General features: G+C 39.6%; 1 protein-coding gene across 3 annotated transcripts in view; it reads left to right on the top strand.

Moving 5' to 3' along the window:
* LOC149239139 (uncharacterized) overlaps nt 1-21,054 on the top strand; it is a 211,938-nt gene that overhangs the window by 40,520 nt on the left and 150,364 nt on the right. For all 3 annotated transcript variants that reach the window (XM_089373321.1, XM_089373322.1, XM_089373320.1), the window contains exons 11-12: nt 18,776-18,866; nt 19,108-19,249. In XM_089373321.1, the coding sequence (XP_089229447.1) occupies nt 18,776-18,866; nt 19,108-19,249 (233 nt within the window). The remainder of the gene's footprint in view (nt 1-18,775; nt 18,867-19,107; nt 19,250-21,054) is intronic.

Here is a 21,054-nt window from a genome sequence, read left to right as displayed (position 1 = left end):
TTGAGGAGTCCACCTCTTGGATCAATTCCTTGCTACGGGAGCCCAAGATTCAGCAGTAGCGAGATGGACTTAGTGTCAGATGATGCAGTGGATTGTTTGGAGGACAGATGCAGTAGCTTGGGACCAGAGACTGATCAGCACAAAGCAAGGTTGGCAGCATCACAGAAGTCAGCAGCAACGCAAAAGATTCAGAGGGTCAGAGACTAGTAGCAATTAGATTCCAACATTCATTGTATTATGTTGAAGACAATTAAGTTCAGCTAATTTTGGATGTTTTTCAATTACTTCTCTCAGCAACTGAGTTGCAGTACGGATGCAATGTTAGCAGTGGCAGTGCTAGCATTATAACAGATGCAGCGTTTGAGAGGGAGTTGTAGTACGGATGAAACAGTGGCAGTGTCATGGGCAGCAGTACAGTAGCAGCAGCAACACATTGTTGGTGGCAACAACAGTGCAAAAAGGAGGTGCTTCAGAAACATAGCAACATTCAGGTGGACATTGTTGCTAGAGCACTTTCCTCGCTAAGAGGGAGTGTTAGTTTTTGGTAACATCGGAAGTGATATAGCCTTGAAAATTGGTGGAGAGGCTAAGGCACATGAGTTCTAAAGAACCCAAAAACTGTTTGGTGAAATTCCACCCGGATTGTATTTTATTAAAATAATTAATATTTTTAATGGAGTTCCTAAGTCTAAACTCAGGGAAATTAAAATATTAATGGGTATTAATAAAAAATGGGTGAGAATGATCTAGAAGGTAGATCAAGTCATGTTTTAATCTTAGCCGTTGATTATAGACTTAATCTCGGCTGTTGAAGACTCAATAGGAAAAATATAAGATGGAGGCTTGGGGTTCATTTGGAAACACACACGGAAATAACAAATTGATATGGAGTTCGATTTCTGGGGCTAGGAAGCTGAGAAATTCGAACTAGGTGATCATTCTGCAGCTGAGGGGTAGTGAGAATCCAAGAGAAGGACTTTGCGGAGAATACAAGGCAGAGAGAGGACAGAAAGACATCTAGAGGAGGGCTAACACTGGCCTACGCAGTGCTGACGCAAAGGCAACACAGTTAGTGAGGGGAATTCGAAATTCTGCAGAGGGAATTCGATTTGCAGTTGCCGGGAGCCAGGGTGTGAGACTGGAGGCAAGAAAGTCGAATTCTCAGCCAGCAGAAGATCCAGAGCAGAGAGGCAGCGTAATACCTAGTAGGGGTGACGTAGAAGCTGCCCAGGGTGACGCAGTTTGACGCAGAGGCCATCAGAGGGTGACACAGAGCCTCCCAGAGCTAAGGATCAGTCACTATTTCTCCAGTGACAGGGTGAGATCATTTCACCTGTCTTTTATCTAGTATTTTCTCTATAGAGCATTGCTAGATGAGCATCCTAGATTTGTATTCAGATATTTCTCCTGTATAATAATAAACCCTCAGAACTGCTGCACTAGTTTTCCCGCATTGGGTTTTTCTAGGGACTATTGTGTCCAAAAATAAGTGTGTTCTATGTATCTTGTTCTTTGCTTTGTTTTCAGTTTCATGAGATCAAATATTTAATTAGTGTAGGCTTCAGAAGTAATTGCTTCAGTATTCAGAAGAATAACTTGATGAATGTAATTTAAAAATCAAGTAGGTGAAGTTGATTCAGATTTGCTGCAGTAGGGGTTCCTTCAGCGTAGAATTTTCACAGACTACTACTGAAAAGCAAGCCATCCAACTAGGCTTGCGTAGGCTCTGTGTCAACCTTAAGCTGTTTTCCACACGTGCTTCCCGAATCTAATCAAGTCGTCCTGGTTGTTGCTGACTGGGAAAATGCTTCTTTTACACTTTGGAACCTTTGCCTGATCTCTAGAACTAAAGACGTCTTCCCCTCAATAAAAATCGAATTGCCCTTTGAGGGTCTATGTTGCCTCTACGCAGCCTCTTGGAGAAATTTCGGCCTTTCTCTCCAATGCACTTTGTCGAATCTGGCAAACTTCCTCTGGCCTCACTGTCTCTGCCCCTCACTGCCTTTTCTTCCCTACTGAAGCTCGATCTCTTCCAACATTGTTAGCTCTCTCGAAAATCGAACTCTCCAAGGAAATCGAACTCTCTGTGGTTCTCACAAGTGTATTCTCCATCTATCCATCGATTTCTTCTTATAATTCTCTGTTGGACCTTCAACGGCTAAGATTAAAACTTAATCAAGGGCCCAGATAAATTTCCAGTCGTTTCGAGTGAGTTTCTAGATGATTCACACCTTATCTCAATTAATATTGATTAATTAACCAATTTTACTGAGTTTAAACTTAGGAAACATTAAAAAATAGGTTAATAATTTAATTGAAACACTTCTAGGTGGAATTTCCAGAAACGATTTCTAGGTTATGGAGAGCTCATGGGTTTTAGCCTCTCCACAAAGTTTCGAGACTAGAACACCTCCGATGCTACAGAAACTAACATCAATGCTAGAAGTAAACCGTCATGAGGGTCATTCTATCATCATTTATCAATAAATATCTCTTGTATCTACAAAAATAATTTTTTATTTAAAATACAAACAGGTGCTTTTTGTTACATTAGTATCAGATTCAATGATTTGGCCAAAACTTGTGAGTGAATTCTTCAATCTGTTAATCCGCATGCTGCCAAAGTTAGCAATTTCGTACTTGTGAAATATGTTGTTGGAGTTGTCAAGTGAGTTGCTTACCTATCAATTTCATCGTACAATCAACAACTGCCACCACAACCTATTATTTTTGTACAACCATAGATTGCAACCGCATCTTCCATCGCTATACAACTGCCATTTTTATTCCTTCGTCTTTTATACTCATCCTTTGTCATTAGCTATCATACCATACCGCTGATGTAATGTTCCCAAGTAGGGATTTAAGTGATATTCTAAACAAATAAACAGTGCAACAACATAAAATTAAAAACATGCATTGAACACCCACAAAACACTGAAAATCTGGAACTGCTGAGCCATGTATTATAAAATCTGAGAGCAATGGGTACAATATAAATGTAGTGGTGCACTTGGGCTTGTCTCAAGCACAAGCTAGACTAAACCCAGGTGATGGAATAGTTGAGATGATGGCCGTTCAGCTGCTACACCACTTGCACTACGCTGTCCCAGCAAAACTGCTGATCTGCTAACTTTGACCTGCTGGAAGGTGCCCAAAAACCGCCTAGAAAATTATATCCTTTTAACCCCGGACTCCTTGGCCAAAACCTAGAAAAACCCAGAAGGGAATTTCTCTGGTTTTGACTTTGGATTTTTGGCCTCCTTGGAGCCTCTCCCCAACTACTACAACCAAATTTGACTTGCAGGAAACAGCCTGCAAAGCCCTTTGAAAATACCCCAAGTACGCTAGGTTCACCTGTACTAACTAAGTCCTTGATCCCTGAATGACCCTTGGTCCGGATGACTGCTCTCCCAGCACCACGAGTTTGCTGCTACAATGGCCTTTCTGCAGCACGTCCGTCCAGAATCTCGACTAACTGCTGCGTTGGTCTAGCTGGTTGCTACTCCAGCAGAGTTGCCTTTTATGCTGCCTCCTCAACTCCTGGCTCTCCTAGCAAGCTGTGAATCCCCTTAGCTGGTCTATTCCCGACTCTCCCAGCACGCTGTGAATCCCCCTTGCTGATTTCTAACCCCTCCTGCGTGTTCTCTGGCTGCCCAGGAATACGCAGTTCCTCCCTGCGCTGATGACTGAAGTGTGTGACTGTACCAGACTCCCTGGAAACTCCTGTGTAACAGCCTCCCTAGGGCGGGCACGGATGGTCCCTCGAAGAAGAGGTTGAATCTTCCCTGCGGAAGACTCGTGGCTAAACAGCCGATAGACTCGCTGAACAACAGAGCGTACAAGTGAGTTTGTTTTGTCAAATAATCAAAATGCCCCAAAATGAGAGCTCCATCTCTTTTTATCGCGTTGGGCTCCCTTAGCCTCTTGTGGGCCCCTCCTTCCACTAACTCGAATTCCTTGCAACGGCCTCCTTGGCCAATATTTGAATTATGCATGGGTGGCCCCCACATTCCACTAGCTGCCAAAAATAATTTGAACTGCCTATAGTTCCTAAGTTTCTGCGTGTGGGGTCCTCCTCTTAAACCAAAATTGCTGCCAAAATTGTGTTGCTGCATCCTGTGACTAATTCATTTGAGAAGGGACATGACAGTCCTCCCCTCCCAAATGTTGCTTTCCCTCAAGCAACCTCAAAGCCGGGTGCTCTAGTATGTGCTCACCCTCCCAGGTGGCATCCTCATCCGGTAAGTTCTTCCAACATACCAAGAACTCCCTGATGGTTCTGCTCCTCAGTTTTCTCTCCCTGCTCTCCAATATGGCCTCTGGTTCCAACACCAAATGGCCCTCATCATCTAATGGGGGTAGATCAGTTGTTGCGGTCACCTGTTGTCCCAACACCTTCTTCAGGCATGAGACATGAAACACGTTGTGGATCCTGCTCCCCGGAGGTAGTGCTAGCTCATAGGCCACCTCCCCAACCCGCCTGATCACCTGGTAGGGCCCATAGAAGCGTGGCTGTAGCTTCTCGGCCCCCTTTTGTTTCAGTGTGGACTATTTGTAAGGCTGCAACTGGAGGTACACTAGGTCCCCCTCCTCAAAGTGCCTCTCTATCCTATGCCGATCTACATATAATTTTTGCTGATTCTGGGCTGTCACTAGATTATCCTTGAGAGCTTTGAGGATATCTTGGCTCTCTTGGACCCAGTCTTTGGCCTTTGGGGCCCGACTGTCTCCAAAAATAATATCAGCAAAAGTTAGAGCATCATAACCATAAAGGGCACGGAAAGGAGTCATACCAATAGACATGTGGTGCATGGTGTTGTAGCAGAACTCGCCCAAGTGCAACCACCGAATCCACGTCCTCTGCTGACCCGTCACATAGTTCCTCAGGTACCCCTCCAACCACTAGTTGACCCTCTCTGTCTGGCCGTCCGTCTGAGGGTGGTAACTGGTGCTAGGAGTAAGCTTCGCCCCAACCAACCTGAAGAGCTCTTGCCTGAAACCACCCATAAATTTGTTGTCTCTGTCTTTAACAATGTTCTTGGGGAGTCCATGCAGTCGAAAAACCTCCCAGAAGAACAACTCGGCAACCTGGGCAACTGTGAACCTAGTAAGGATGGCAAAGAAATGGGAAAATTTGGTTAGCCTATCGATTACCACATATATGCAATCTTTCCCCTGTACTATGGGGAGCCTAGTGATGAAATCCATCGAGATACTTTCCCATTTCCCCTCTGGAATGGGAAGTCGCTGTAATAGCCCTGTAGGGTGAGTCAGCTCCCCTTTGTTCCATTGGCAAGCCTCACACTCCCTTACGTGCTGCAGCACGTCCTCCTTGAGGCCTTTCCACATGAATCTCTCCCTAATAGCCATGTAAGTCTTCCGGAACCCCTAGTGTTCGAACAGTGGTGAATCGTGAGCTGCCTGGAGTACCCTCTCTTGCAACTGCGAGCTGGGTACTAAGTAAATGCGCCCCTTGTAATAGATGAGCTCATCCATCACATGTTAATGCTCATCTGCATGTGTCCCCTCTAGCACCTCGCATGCCTTCCTATCCTAGGAGTACTCAACCAATAGTTGAGCCTTCCAATCTTAGCAGATGCTCATAAGAGATAACCTAGCTGGTCTCTTGGATAGAGCATCGACCACCACGTTGTGCTTGCCCTGCACATACTCAATATCAAAGTCGTAGGCCTGCACCTTGCTGACCCATCTCTGCTGCTTGTCATTGAGGCCCTGCTGCCCCATGAAATGTCGAAGACTGTTGTGATCAGTCTTCACTCGGAATCGGTTGCCCACCAAGTACTAATGGAACTTGGCCAATGAATGCATGATGGCTAGCATCTCCTTGTCATATATGGAATATGACAGCTCGTGTGGTAGGAGCTTCCGACTCTCGAAAGCTATGGGGTGTCCTTCCCGTGACAAAACGGCTCCAACTCCCACCTCGGATGCATCACACTACACCGTGAATGGCTCGGAAAAATCCAGGAGTGCCAAGACAGGGAAACTACTCATCGCCTTCTTGTGGCGATCGAAAGCGGTCTGTGCTCCCTCAGTCCATTTGAAGGCCCCTTTCTTGGACAAGTCAGTCAAGGGTGTTGCCAACAAGAAAAATAAGGTATGCTCACATGGATTATTATAAAAGTCATATGGTTACAATATGATCTAGAGAAGAAAGGATCTCCTCCTTATAGGTATTGCAGAAGAGCATAAGTCACACTAGATGAAATCAACATAATATATGCAACATAAGGAAGCTAACTACAATCAAGATTGGAAGCTTTTGGAAATGAAGTATGTGAAAAGAAAGGAAGAGATCGTGATAATATACAATGATGATAGAAGGCATTCAAAGTCCAAGAAGATTTGACTAGAATATCTCCTGGAAGAAGTTGGAAAAAGATAGAGACCCTTGACATTGAATATCTGTGGAAGATGTGTCAATCTGCATACAGGATGCCGATATTTACACGAAGATGTCATGGTGAAAGATCATCACAAAGGTAATTCTAATTTGAAGTATACACTGATTATTTTTGAACTAACATCTGGTTGGGTTTATGTCGAACTTCGAAAGGGAAGATCTATGAATGACTTCCAAGCAAACCATATGGAAGGATGTAATCTTCTTTTGGAAATATGGCATGAAAGAAGAATGACATGAAGCAAAGCTAGATGGAAAATCTGATGGATCACTTTCTGATGAGTTAGGGACATGACTAACTCATGGACAAAAGTGATGGATGATTTGTGCCCTATATACAGAAGTTCCCAAAAGTTGAAGACTCCTTAAAAGAAATTCATGACATCAAAGAAAGGAGCTCTTCATGCAGCTAAGTGTTCTATAGGTCCTTGGTTAAGAGGGAGCCTGAGAAGAAGTTTCTTACTTGGAAGAAACTCAGAAATTTCTAAGCCGTAAGCTTAGGTACATTCCTCTGTGATAGGAATGGGTACATCAAAGGAATAAAACCTCCTGGTATAAGAAGGAGCGATAGACATGTTATTTTGTGCTTCACTTGAGAAGACAGAATGGAGGATTGTGTAATCATTTGGCATCCGATGCTCTGGTGGGATGAGTTAGGGAATCCCATGGAAGAGTAGTCGTGGGGGACTGATATTCTTTTGGGGACTGGGGAGTCCAAGAAAGGAATAGTCCTCATGGAGCATATCTTGAGAGAACTCGGGTGGGGTATGTTCTGAGAGAGACAATGATGAAGATGTCTATAAATCATTTGTCTCACCAACATTTTTCTCTATGGATAGAGCTGTTAGTCAAGGCCTTGCTATATAAATGCTGGTTGGTATGATGCTATACAAATGAGTTACAAATCCGAATTCTTCTTAAGAGAAATTCTTCAGATTGAGAAAGTCCAAGGTACCATTATGAATACCTCCCTAGTTAAGAGGGAGTGTTGAAAAATGTAACTAGGTTCGATCTTCATAATGACATGTAATTATGATTTTATGTAAAGAGATGTAAATAAGAAAAATGAAATTATTATATTGACTTGCTTCATGGATTTCATGAGCAAGGAATTTTTTTTTTGAGTCGAGACTCCCATTGAGATTCTTTAGGGTTTATTCATCTAGTCATAAAAGAGTCATTGTCATGTAAATGAAGTCATGTTACACTTGGCAAAAGGTCAATATTGTCTATGTAAAGTATCCTCCAAGAACTTGTCACCAAACCCCTTCAAGTCAGCCTACAAACTATAAGGAAGCTGCAAGATGAAGTCGGCCTAAACTCCAGCTGTCAAGTCGGCCTAAAGGGTAGCGAAGAAGGGTATATATAGCCCTACTCGACCTCATTTGGAGACACACAATTCGTACAAGCATTCACTGGAAAAGTGCGAAGGAGAAGGCAGAAGAAAGAGGGCTAGAAGAAGGATGAAGAAGGAGCAGCAAAAGGGAAGGACGAAGTGTCTTCTAGGACATCATCTACTGGGGACAATGAAGATTCTTCTGGGAAGTGCGAAGTCTGGGCAACAGAATCTTCTGGAAGTGCGAAGTTTGGGCAACAGAATCTTCTAGGCAGTGCGAAGTTTGGGCAACAGATTCTTCTAGGGCAGCAAGAGAGGTTGAGGTTCTCTCTAGAAGAACTAGAGACCGAGATTCTCTAGGGAAGCTATGGAGGTGCATTACAATGAGATAGAGACCAAGTTTCTCTAGAAGGGAGAAATAGATCAAGGTGGGTGACAAGTCTCTTGAAAGGATACTATAGTCAAGGGTTCAGTGGCATGGTCTTGGTACTTATCAATTGAAGATCTAGAAGAAGAATTTTATTGGGTTTTCCTCTCAAGAGGTGAGAGGTTTTGGCCCTGGCTGGAGAAGCCTATATTTTGTGTCACTTGTCTTTATTTTGATAATTGTCTTGATGAAAAGAACACACTAATAAGCTAACAAAGTGAAAGATCATAAGTAAAAGAAGAACAAGCATATCACAAGCAATTATCAAGCAGAGAAATTGTTAACATTGAATGCCCTAGATTTCTCATCACAAATACTGTCGGAATTTGGCCAGTGCATGCATGATGGCCAACATCTCGTTGTCATATATAGAATAGAGCCTATCAAGTCTAAGGAGTTTTTAACTCTCAAACGCTATGGAGTGCCCACCCTGCATCAAAACAACCCCAACACCCTCACCGGACGCATCACATTCCAAAACAAAAAGCTGCCTGAAATCGGGTAGCACTAGCACTGGGCAACTACTCATGACCCTCTTGAGGCGTTGAAAGGCCTCCTCCGCTACATCAGTCCACTTGAATGCACCTTTCTTGGTCAAATCAGTGAGGGGTACTGCAAGCTGCGAAAACCCCTACACGAACTTCCTGTAATAGGTGCAGATGCCCGAAAATCCATTTAGCTTAGTCACATTCGTGGGTGTGGGCTAATCCAGTATAGCCCTGATCCTCTCCTGGTGCACTCGCACTCCATCCTCCCCAATCACGTGGCCAAGGTACAACATCTACGTTAGTTCAAACTCACATTTGGACACCTTGGCATACAATTGTTGCTCCCCAAGGATACAGAGCACGTCCTCCAAATGCCTCAAGTGCTCCTCACAAGTCTTGCTATAGATTAGGATGTCATTAAAGAACACCAACACAAACTTGCGAAGCTTCTTGTGGAACACGTGGTTCATTCAAGACTGGAAAGTAGTTGGGGCATTGGTTAGCCCAAAGGGCATCACTAAGAACTCAAAGTGCCCATGATGGCATTGAAATGCTGTCTTCGAGATGTCCTGCTCTCGAACTCTGATCTGGTGGTAGCCTGAGCACAAATAAATCTTAGAGACGTATTTAGCTCCTCTAAGTTAGTCCATCAGCTCATCTAAGTTAGACAAAGGGCAAGAGTGAGAGCTAAGGAGAAGGAGAACTCATCTACAAGGGAAAGAGAGGATAAAAGTGAAGGAATTTAGCATCCCAAGCAAAAACAATTCAAGTTTGGACCAAGTTTCTTCAGCAAAACGTGGTTTTCAGTTTTGGGCATCAAATTTGGCCTTTTTTTTCTTGTTTTTCTTTGGGTTTCTATCACCCATTTATTTTCCATGATTTTTGTTTGGATTTGAGTGTTTTTTTGTCATTTTTGTTGCATTTAGTGGAGAGGGTTTTTTTGGTCAAAATGCAAAATCTTCATTGTTAGTTTTATTTGTTTAATTTCTTTTTGTGCCCTAGTTTTTTTTCCATCATTTTGCTTGGGTTTGAATGTGTATTTTTTTCCACTATTGTTTCATTGAGTTGAGGGTTTTTTTTTGGGTTAAAAATTCAAAATGTTGTATGTAAATTTTAATTTCATTTGTTTAACTTGCAATTCTTCTTGTGCCCTAGGTTCAAACTTCAAACTTCAATCTTACATTAAAGCTGAAGATTCAATAGAGTTACAAACATGCTAAGGAAATTGGACCCTCTGTGAGAATTTGGTGCACCTGATGGAGGGTTTGGCAGATCAAATTTGACTTGCAAGTTATGTGGGCATCATATGACATGGGGGGTATACAGATTGAATTATCACTTTGCACAAGGTCTTGGACATGAAGTCGGGCCTTGCTCAAATACAAATCCAGAAATCATCCGAAGGGCCCTCAAATCATTGGAAGAAATAGAGACAACCAAATTGTCCAAGGCAGCTTTGAAGAGTCAAATAGCAGGGAGTAGAGTGTCAGGATTGGGAGGTGACCATGAGAGTGGTACTTTTTCTACTTCACCATCAACATTTACACCCAACCTTGTAGTTACCTCATCATTGTTTATTCCTAGAACCACACCTGATGCACAACCATCTATCTCGTCAGTTATTAAAAAAAGGGAGAAGGAAGAAGCTGACAAGTTGTTGGGCAAGTTTATTCTTTAGAGTGATATTCCTTTTAGCGTTGCTAGGAACAATCCATTTTCCAGCCCGCAGTTGATGCTATTGCTATTGTTGGTCCATGGTATAAAGCCCCTTTATATGATGGCTTTAGAGGGTGCATTCGTCAAAATGAAAAGGTTGACTGCACTAAGAGATTGGGGGAGTTTAGTGAATCATGGGCACACACAGGATGCACCGTGATGTCAAATGGTTGGACGGATCAAAAGGGTAGAAACCTTATTAACTTCTTGGTTAATTGTCTCAAGGGGACAATGTTTATGAAATCTGTTGATGTATCTGCACATATCAAAGATGCACGGTTATTATGTGATTTGTTGGATTTGTTCATTCAGGAGGTGGGTCCACTACATGTTGGCCAAGTCGTAACGGACAATGCTGCAAATTATGTTGTTGCTGGCAAGATGCTTATGGAGAGGTATCCTAGCTTATTTTGGACACGTTGTGCTGCACACTACCTTGATTTGATGTTGGAGGACATAGGAAAAATTCTTTTTATCAAGAATATTGTTGAATCATCGAAAAAACATTACAAAATTTATATATAATCATGCATCTGTGCTTCATTTGAAGAGAACATTCACCAACAACAAGGAGTTGGTGCGCCCTGCCATTACACGGTTTGCCACCAGTTTCATATCTCTTCAATCCCTCTTGAATTCTATGTGGGATGTGAAGAGAATGTTTCTTTCAGAGGAGTGGTGTGCTTTGTCATATAGCCGCAAACTAGAGAGAGAGGCCATATGCAGGTTAGTTTCATATGAGGAAATCTTTTAGGAGGGAGTGCAAGAGGTGTGTAGCATTACTGAACCTTTGGCAAAGGTTCTTCGATTAGTTGATGGAGACAAGCCCACAATGGGATACTTGTATGAGGCCATGGATAGGGCCAAAGAATCCATTCGAAGCTACTATGATGATAGGGGGATGAGGGGTTTGAGAAACAACAACTCCTATGGGAAGTGATTGATGAGCGATGGAACAATACACTCCATCTTCCCATTCATGTTGCAAGAGTCTACCTGAACCCCGCATTTTCTTATTCCTGTGGTTTCTTATTTGACGCTGAGGTCATGGATGGATTCTTCACTTGTGTTCAGAGGATGGTGCTATCTCAAGCGAAACGTGCAGAAATATCCAAAGAAATGGAGATATACAGGATGAAAGGTGGCACATTTAGCTTTGACATGGCTGTTGTGGATAGGAAGACTAAAGTGCTAGGTAAGCTGTAGTTTGTTTCAAATTTTATTGTCTCTTCAAGTTCATACTTTGCTTCAAAAGTTCAACTTTTGAATTTCATTTTTTTCTTATGTTTATCTTATTTGTTGTAGATGCATGGTGGAGAAGTTATGTTTATAAATTCAAAATATTCCAAAATTTCTCAAGTGCAATAGTATTTGAATCATTATAAATTCAAATTAATTTCCAATTAATTTTTTGAATTCATTAAATAATAATTTTTTATAATTATTAATTTATTATTTATAATTTATTAATTTATGACCCTTGTATAGGTTGGAGTCCCAATGACTTAATGACATGGTCTACGTCTACTACAATCTTCGATTGTGGGTGAGGCAACTTTAGAGGACACCTGATGTGGAGGCCATCTCATTGGATGGGATTGACACCACTGTTGCATGGAGGGTTGAGGCTGAGAGGCCTATCATGGAGTCGACCCCTGATTGGTTAGAGCAGGAGGTAGTGGAGGGGGTAGAGGAAGAGGAGGAGGAGGAGGAGGAGGAGCAACAAGAGGAGGAGGTGACACCACCTACTCCTATCACTAGTAGAGGTTGTGGTCTGCCTCCTATAACTCCTAGTTCTTCAACGTCTAGAGCACAATAGAGTCCACTGCCAGTCCCACCGCCTTCTTCATCTGGAGGGAAAACTATTACATTTTCTCGCAAGAGGGGTAGAGGAAATCAATAGTATTAGTTATTTGGTTCATTTCATTGTATATGACATTATGACTCATGATAATAGATACATTATTATATTTTTTGTTGATATTTTGAGGCTGAGTTGGGACACAGGACTTAGTATTTAGGACATGATTCACTGTTATGTGTGATGTAGCACTAGACATGATATTACACATCTTATATATTAGTTCGCTTTTCATATTTATGTATAAATGCATTTATTTTATGTCGTGGATGCTTTAGATATTAAAAAAATTGAAAAAAAATGAATATTTTTGTATTTGCCGATTTTTAGCAGATTTTTCCCGAATTCGGACCCTTGCCGATTTAATCCCAATCGTGATGTTTGTAACGTTGGTTAAAAGACAAGTTGAAGTACAAAGTGCAAGGGATTATTATAAAAATCATGGCTACATAAAAGATTACAAGGTTACATTGGTGGAGTCAATCATTGAAGAGAAAAGAATGAAGTATAATTCGAAAATGATGGAAGGAAGATTCTCTTGTAAACGTGGCATGATTCCATGTTATGTATTATGTACATTAAAAGGGAATATCCAAGGAAAATATATTAATATCATTATCAACGAGAATCATCAGGAAAATTACATTAATGTTAATTTAGCAAATCAATTATTAATTTCAGGATCAAATATAATTGAGAATAAAGAAGCCTCTTATTTCAATGCCGAATACAAAATTAAAAACAATATGAGTATGTATCTCAATTTGGTGTAGCAAGTATGCTTAGAGAAGAGATTGACATAATTTTCAGATTACCTTGGTTTAAAGAATTGGGTACGTTTTTTTTAAACATTGAAAAAATAATTCTGATGTTCCCTTATAAGAAGAAGATGATCACATTCCAAGACATGACCATAAAGTAAGAATCAACAACACGCTCATCACAAAACCTTAAGGAGATTTCAAAATTGGTGTTCCAAGAGATCCAATCAGAAAAACAAAAGGAGCTTGAAGAAGTCATCTCCAGTAAAGACAGAAATTTCGAGCCTCAGAGAGCACAATGAAAAACTACTCGAACAAGTCAAGAAAGCTAAAGCCACAAAGAAGGAACTCAAAAATCGTTTATCGGAACAAGAAGAGGAAAATTCACGTTTAAAGAACCTTAATCAAACATTATTAGAACAAATCGAAAGTTTACAAGATGAGGAGAATACTAAACATAAAGCCAACGATCTAGAAGGCGAAGAGCTTTTACGTCTAAGGAATCATAACCAAAACCTCCTTACACAAATAAAGAAGCTTAAAAGTGACAAGAAGTCACTAAATGACAAGTTAGAATAACTTCAAGAAGAAGTATTGAAATCTCCAGTTGTAACAGTCCAAGTTGAATTAAAGGAACAAATACCGACTCAATCAATATCCCAACTCAAGAAGAAGAGAAACCTATAGAAGTTAAAACCTATTCAGAAGTTGCAATTCAAACAATGAAAATTCCAAGTGAAGATTCAGTAACCAACTCAACAACAACAACGCTTGAAGGAATTCAAGAAACTACCACTAACATAATAAGGGAGAGTCCAACCAGAAGAACTTTTTATCAACATCTGAATCACATGAGCAAACTTTCCAATCAATCTACGTTCCAGTATCACTCAGAACGAAAACAACAGCTTTATGTTCCCAATAATACTGAAGTTTGCAGTATCCAGTCCGATGATAACAATTCAGTTCAAATTTCCAGTGACCGGAAGATTTCACAGAGGATTAATCTAGGATGGTCAAATCCATTTTCAATTCGACAATTTTATTTATTGCTCCAAGGATCATATCGTCTTGTAACAATGAAGATGACAGTTCCGCGACGAGCAGAAAAAGAGATCCAACCTTTCATCAGTAAGCTTTGAGGACAAAACTTTTTGAAGATGGGCAATGTTATGAATATAATTCATATAAAAATAATAAATATAAATATAATAATAATTAATTAATTAATAGTTAGTTAGTTAGTAATGAAGAGGCATGTCTTAGAGACATGACAAATCATGAAAGGGCACTTGCCTAGGGTATATAAGTAGGCCCTCATTCTCAGTTGTAATTATCTGATATCTTACATCAATTGAATATACAACATTCAATATACAGTTAGATGTCTTATAATGGACATTTTCGTCTTTGAAGTATTTTAAAAATTTCCGTTGCGTATACGACTTTTGGTCGTTACACAAATCCACAAAGACCCAGAAAGGGTTTGGCCTCGTTCCGACCTCCCGAAAATATGCCCAAATAGTGCAAGTTCCTCCTTCAACTGCGTATTTGTACCCTTGTGAATCTACTGCCCAAAAGACCTCCAAAATGCTGAGAAATCCCTCCAACAATTCTCCTTATGATCCTTAGCAAAACTCAACCTCAAACTCCTGGTCAAGGCTTCCACAACAAGTGCACTCCTCAAGTGACTGCGTAGGCCTAGTCAAACCACCTGTTCACATGCCCAAAAAGAAAGAATTCAGCCTAAAGGATGGCCACCCAATCAGCCCACCAAACCATTACAAAACCACTGCCAAATGCCAAGGAAACGTGCTCCTAAAAACTCGTAACTAGCTCCGCCTTGAAGCTATCTGTCCACAAGAATGCATGGTCCCTTTCTACGCCTAGTCTACTCGAAGAATAGCTTGAATTTCGTTGTAGTATCTCCTGGAACAACTCTTCAAGTGTAGCAATGGCTCCCCTAAGGTGGCACTCGAAGTCCACCGAAGAAGGAGGTGAGATATCCCCTCGGAAATCTCCTCTGTTGAACAACACTTCATAGACTTGGCTCAATGACTCAAGCGTACAAGAGAGTTTGTTTGTCAAATGACCAAAAGCCCCAAAATGATCCATGCTCCCCCTATTTATCATTGAGCTCATTTCTCTCCTTGTAGGGCCCATGCATCGACCCCCTTTCGTCTTTCTCACTCCAAAAGTGCATGTTACTCAAAGGGTGTGTATTCCTCTAGGGGTGTCCCCCATTATCCATCAAATTTTCGATTTGTCTCCCTTCTCCTAAGTTGGAGCCTCCCTTAGCCAAAAATTGCAAGTGGGTTCCTCCTAACCCACTTTTTTCAAGTCCTCCTTAGCAAAACTCAAAATTGTGCGAAATTGTGACTACCTAGCAAAATTGCTAAGTAGGAACATCACAAACCTCTTCTTATAATCTCCAATTGGGACTCCAACAGTCAAGATTAAAACTTAATTGATGGCTAAGATCACTTCCAAGTTGATCTGTGTGAGTTTCTAGAGAATTCTCACCTTTCTCAATTAATTTCTTTTAATTAATCGATTTCCCTAAGTTAGACTTAGGCATTTTTTAATTATCGATCAATTAATTTAATTGATCCATCTTTAGGTGGAATTTCTAGAAACAATTGTCTGGGTTTTGGAGAACTCCTGTGTTTTAGCCAATGTGGAAAAAGTCGAAGTCAGGATTAAATCGAAAATGGTCTAGAAATTGAAAAAGTCGGCAAAATTAAAAAAATACAAAAATATTCTTAAAAAAAAAAGTCGTAAAAAAAACTACCTTACTCGATTTTTTGGAAAAACTCCCGATTTTATCCTAACTTTTTCAAAAAAAAATTAAAAAGTCGTTAAAGAAACTACCTCACTTAAGATTTTTGGAAAAACTCTTGATTTAATCCCAATTTTTTCAATTGGGAAAAAATCGCCAAAATGTTGGTCGATTATATCGGCTAGTCCAAAAAATAGGACTTTGCCGATTTAATCGCAACTTTGTGGCGACTTTTTCCACACTGGTTTTGGTCTCTCCATAATGTCTCGAGACTAGAACACCATCCGATGCTTACAAAAACTAACAAGTTAAACATTAAAAAAAAAAATAAAAGGTCAAAGTTCACAGAGCGTGCGAGTTTAGCTAGAACTGCACGGGAAGTTTCCAGGAACCATGATCAAACTGTGTATGAAACTGTGATATGATGTGTGGGACTACGTAAAAAATCGACATAGTTCCATAGTGCCAAGATTGCACAAAAATCGAGGAAGTGCAATTTCGGAAACAGGGAGTGTAGATTTTGAGGTGCTTTTGCTGCGATTTTGTACGAAGAAAAATTTTGGCCTCCGGACCGGGGGGAGTGCATTTCTTGCAACATTGTGAAGGACCATTGAAAATATCACAAGTTGCTTCTCGCATTGTACAAATCAATCTAGTAATTTGTGGTGGTGTAGGTTCATGTTTAGTAGACCCAACTCGGGAAAGGTAAATAGGCATAGGTGGATTTTAATCTTCATTATCATCATCTGAAGAAGAAAAGAGAATAGCAACACTAGAAAAAATGTTGGGAATAGAAGATGGTACAATCAATTAAGATAACTTACAAGCTAAAGATGGCACAAATGTGGAATTAATCTAATAGGCCAAAGATGGCACAAATGTGGAATTAATTTAATAGGCCAAAGATGGCACAAATGTTGAATTAAGCTTGCAAGCTGAGAGATCTTCATCAAACTAAACATATCTCCTAATAATAATTTCATTAGAATGAGGCTAGAATGAAGTTGAAGAAGTATACAACCTTTGACACTTAAGAATACCAACAAAAATGCACTTCTCATTCTTAGGCTATAATGCTTTCCATTTCTCATCAATAATGTGAGCCCATGCTTCACTGCCAAACACTTGGAAGTGGCCTACAACTAGTTTAATTCTACTACATGATTGTTTTGGTGTTATATCTTATAAATCCTTTGTGCCAGTGCGAATAAGTATGTAACTAGCATAAGTAATGGCTTCCGCCAAAAAATGAGGATTCAATCCTATAGATTGGATCATACAATTTACTATTTCCTTTTATGTGTATTTCTTTCTCTTAACAACACCATTTTACTGTAAAGTATATCGAACAATTTGTTGCATCTGAATGCTCTATGCAATGTAGTAACTTGTGAATTTGTTGTTAGTCAGAATTTGTTGTCCTATAATATTAGCATGAAAAGCTACATTGTTTACAATATTACTTTTCAATCTATTTTTAGCCTTCAACTAATTTGTATGGGCGGTTTAGTGACCCCAAGTTTAAATATATTATTTTGTAATGCATCCTATTTAGTCAAGTTCATACTATTAACATCAACGTTAATTTCTTATGTGGTTTTATTTGATGATGCATAATGTATAACAAATATGCTGATGACTTGGAAATCGACAAATTCCTCGTGTAAATATCTTTCTTTTACAAATTGGAATTAGTGTTATCTAAGAGAAACCTTTTTCACTCAAAATATTGGAGCAACATGTTGATTTGGGGTAGCATCGGATGTGCTCTAGCCATGAAAATTGGTGGAGAGGCTAAAGCACATGAGATCTCCAAGACCCAGAAATGGTTTGGGCAGATTCTACCCGGTTAAAGAGATATTAAAATAATTAATATTTTTAATGGAGATCCTAAGTCTAAACTTAAGAAAAATAAGATGTTAATGGGTATTAATATAAAACTAGGTTAGAAGGTTCCAAATGACATGGATCAAGCCAAATCTAATCATAGCTGTTGACTAGAGATGTAATCTCGGCCATTGAAGGACCAACAGGAAAAGTATAAGAGGAGGCTTGGGGGTCAGTTGGAGACACACCAGAGTGATCAGTCATTCGATTTTCTAGAGCAGGCTTTGCTAAGAGAAATTGAATCAGTGACCAGAGTTGCAGCCAGGGGCAATGAGTACGAGGCAGAGATAGTGCTGGAAGTCCAGCACAGAGGCAGAGACGCAGACGCTGAGCCAGAGGGAGCCACGCAGAGGCAGAAGAGACTGCGCAGAGGCCAGAAGGGCTTGCGTCATCCACGCAAAGGCTGCAGGAATGATGCAGAGGGCCATAGAGGCTGTGGAGTGCCTCAGAGTGCTGACGCAGAGGCCAGGAGGGCTGAGTTTCCAAATATCTGCTTCCGAATAGAGAGGTATTACTGCTGGATTATTTTCTTTTTCGGGTGAGCTAGTTTGGCACCCAGTTTTACTCAGAAAGACTGCACAATACTATAACCCTCAGAATTGCTGCATCGGTTTTCCTAAGTTGGGTTTTTCCGGGGATGATTGTCCAAAAATAATGGTGTCACTTGTGTGTTTGTCTATTTCTTTCAGCTGTTGATCTGGAAATGGTTGAGACTGTATTGTGTTTATTTCAGTGTTTATATAAGTAAATAACTTGTTAGTAATTAAACAAGTAGGCAAAATAAACAAGAGAATACAGATAAAATTTCTAACAGGTAATACTTAGAAATTTCAACATGACAGCTATAGTAATTACATTACAGAATGCTTTCGTTAACCAACAGTAGTAGATTTATATTAACTATTTGATGTGTAACAACCATAATGTGTATTATAGTTTGTCCTATCATCTAATATTCAGTGTGCACTAAATATTTTCTGTAGATGATATAAAAATGTTATGAATCGTGCTTTGCATGTTGACCAGTAAACTTTCCCATACCTAATAACATTGATACATTCTGTAATGTTTGTTCGCAAATGGCGGTGCCCAGATTTGCTTCTGCACAAGCCTTTCCTGCTGATTCTGCATACATTGGTCTAGCTGCTCCTGGGGAGAAGGGATCCTGGCAAAGTGAAAGTAAGGTAACTTGGGTTGTACATTGTCCTCAGTTTTCTGTTGCCAGGGAAGAATTTGGTACAATACTTATTATTAATAGATTAATTATAGCTATTACTTTATTATTACAGTGTTTACATAGCAAGTAAGAACATATTCTAATCACTTAAAAAACAGTTAGAAATAATGGATTATCCATTCATATATAGGTTTGAATAGATTATATAGAATATCAATAGTTCTTCTTAGAAATCTTTTCCTTTTCAGGGTTATCAGTTTTGGACCAAGACAGATTCAGATGGCATCTTTCAAATTTGGCATGTTCATCCTGGCACATATAATATTTATGGATGGGTACCAAACATACTTGGTGACTACAAGAATGAGATTATCTTAAATCTTTCTCCAGGTTCTCGTTCAGTTTCCCATATATAATCGCATTTAGAAACATTCTTTCTATATGTTATTCACATAATCATAGATAGATAATGGTGCTGATTTGAATATTTCCTTTTGTATATACTATTGATAGAATAGATATTAATTGCAATAGTTGAGAAATTATATACATAGGACACAACTTGCATCATCTATATTTGTGCCTACGTGCACACATGATGTAGCTGCCTGTTGAAATTCTACTTTCATTACTTAAAGTAATTACATGGAGAAACAAAGCTGGTTGATAGGATTTAGAAAACAGAAAGTCACTTGTATCAAAATAACAAAAGTAGGCAGTCTATTAGACTGCTAAACCTTGAGGCTAACTACACAAAACCATTAAATAACATAAGAGAAAACCAAATATAGATGATCAAGTCCTTTGTTTTAAAAAAGGTGTCAGAGTTTTGTGCGTGCCATCGTAGATACACAATATAGTATATACAGATGAGAGAGAGATGCTTGGTTGATTCATATCCTAATGTGTAAACTTTTATTATAAAGATTCGATGGTAAGATGGGAGACATATTGTATGTGTATATTATGTAATTCCCCAACTTCCAACACCTAGGTAATAATTTGATAACTGAACAAAATTATGATATCATGCCTTGACTTTATAATAAAGCCTAAACTTAATTTCCTATGTATAGAATATGACTATTATAATATATCTAATATAACACGTTTCCTTACTAAACATGTATCATTGTCACCTCCATACAACTTCCTTTTCACTTTTGACTGGCTCTTAAGAGGCCAAGAGGTTATCCCTTCGATATATGATTGATTATTAAATCTCCTATGAAAAGAGTCACTAGGGTTTCTAAGAAAAGCAAATTAAGTTTCCATCCTCTCTATCCAAGTCCTTCCATTATTGACCTTACCCTAATTGGCTCCATTTCCCAATTGAATAGATGCAATTGTCTAGTTGTCGGATCACTTTTTTAAATTTCTCTTTTTTGGTAACTAGGGTTAGGGTTTGGTCTAAATTTGCATTTAATAGCATTTTTTCCTATATGTTATTGTCTCTTAGGAGTAAAGTGCTTTTATAAAAATTTATTGCATGTTTCACCCAAAATTTAGGGCTGACATATATGGTTTATATTGTTGTTCTATGCATTTTTAACCATTAATGACCTAAATTTAACCTATTCCTTGTCTTCAATCCTTTGTCGATCTCATCATTTATATGTATTTCTTTGTATTTATATGTTGTTATAGGCTGTAAATATGCATATCATAAAAACCCTAGCTTATAACAACTTTTCTTTAGTTTATTGGGATTGGTGGAAAGTGTACTTTAACACTTGTAATTCTTATCTTGGCCTCCAATCCTTTTCTAGTACCTTCTCCCATAACCATTAGACTCTTATCACCTTTTGAACCCTCTTTTATTGAAGACCTTTCCAGGTGATTTATTTCCAAGCTCCTTAGAGAGCCATTTGGTTTGGAAGCCTAGTCATAAAACCTATAAGACTTGCTAGGGAAACCTCCCTTGTGGGGATAACATCCAACCACTGAACAGAGAGATTGTTGAGGTGAGAATGGCAGTTGGTCTCTTTGTTTCCATAAGACCTAAATTGCCTAGTGAGGCTTTGCATTAGGCTTGTTACCGCTGAAACTAGCAGGGGTCCTAGGAAGGGATCCTATAGAGCAACTATCCAGTCAAGGGGCAACAATGGAGCGATAGCCTACTGTCACCTCAACTAAGGATCCTTGCTATTTACAGACTTTCACCGTTGGGAGGAGCCCCGCTATCAGAGGAATCA

This window comes from Pinus tabuliformis, chromosome 8, assembly GCF_031772625.1.
Source record: "Pinus tabuliformis cultivar Carrire ecotype Pingquan chromosome 8, CPIR1, whole genome shotgun sequence".
Classification (NCBI taxonomy): domain Eukaryota; kingdom Viridiplantae; phylum Streptophyta; class Pinopsida; order Pinales; family Pinaceae; genus Pinus; species Pinus tabuliformis.
This window is presented reverse-complemented; position numbering and strand designations above follow the sequence as displayed.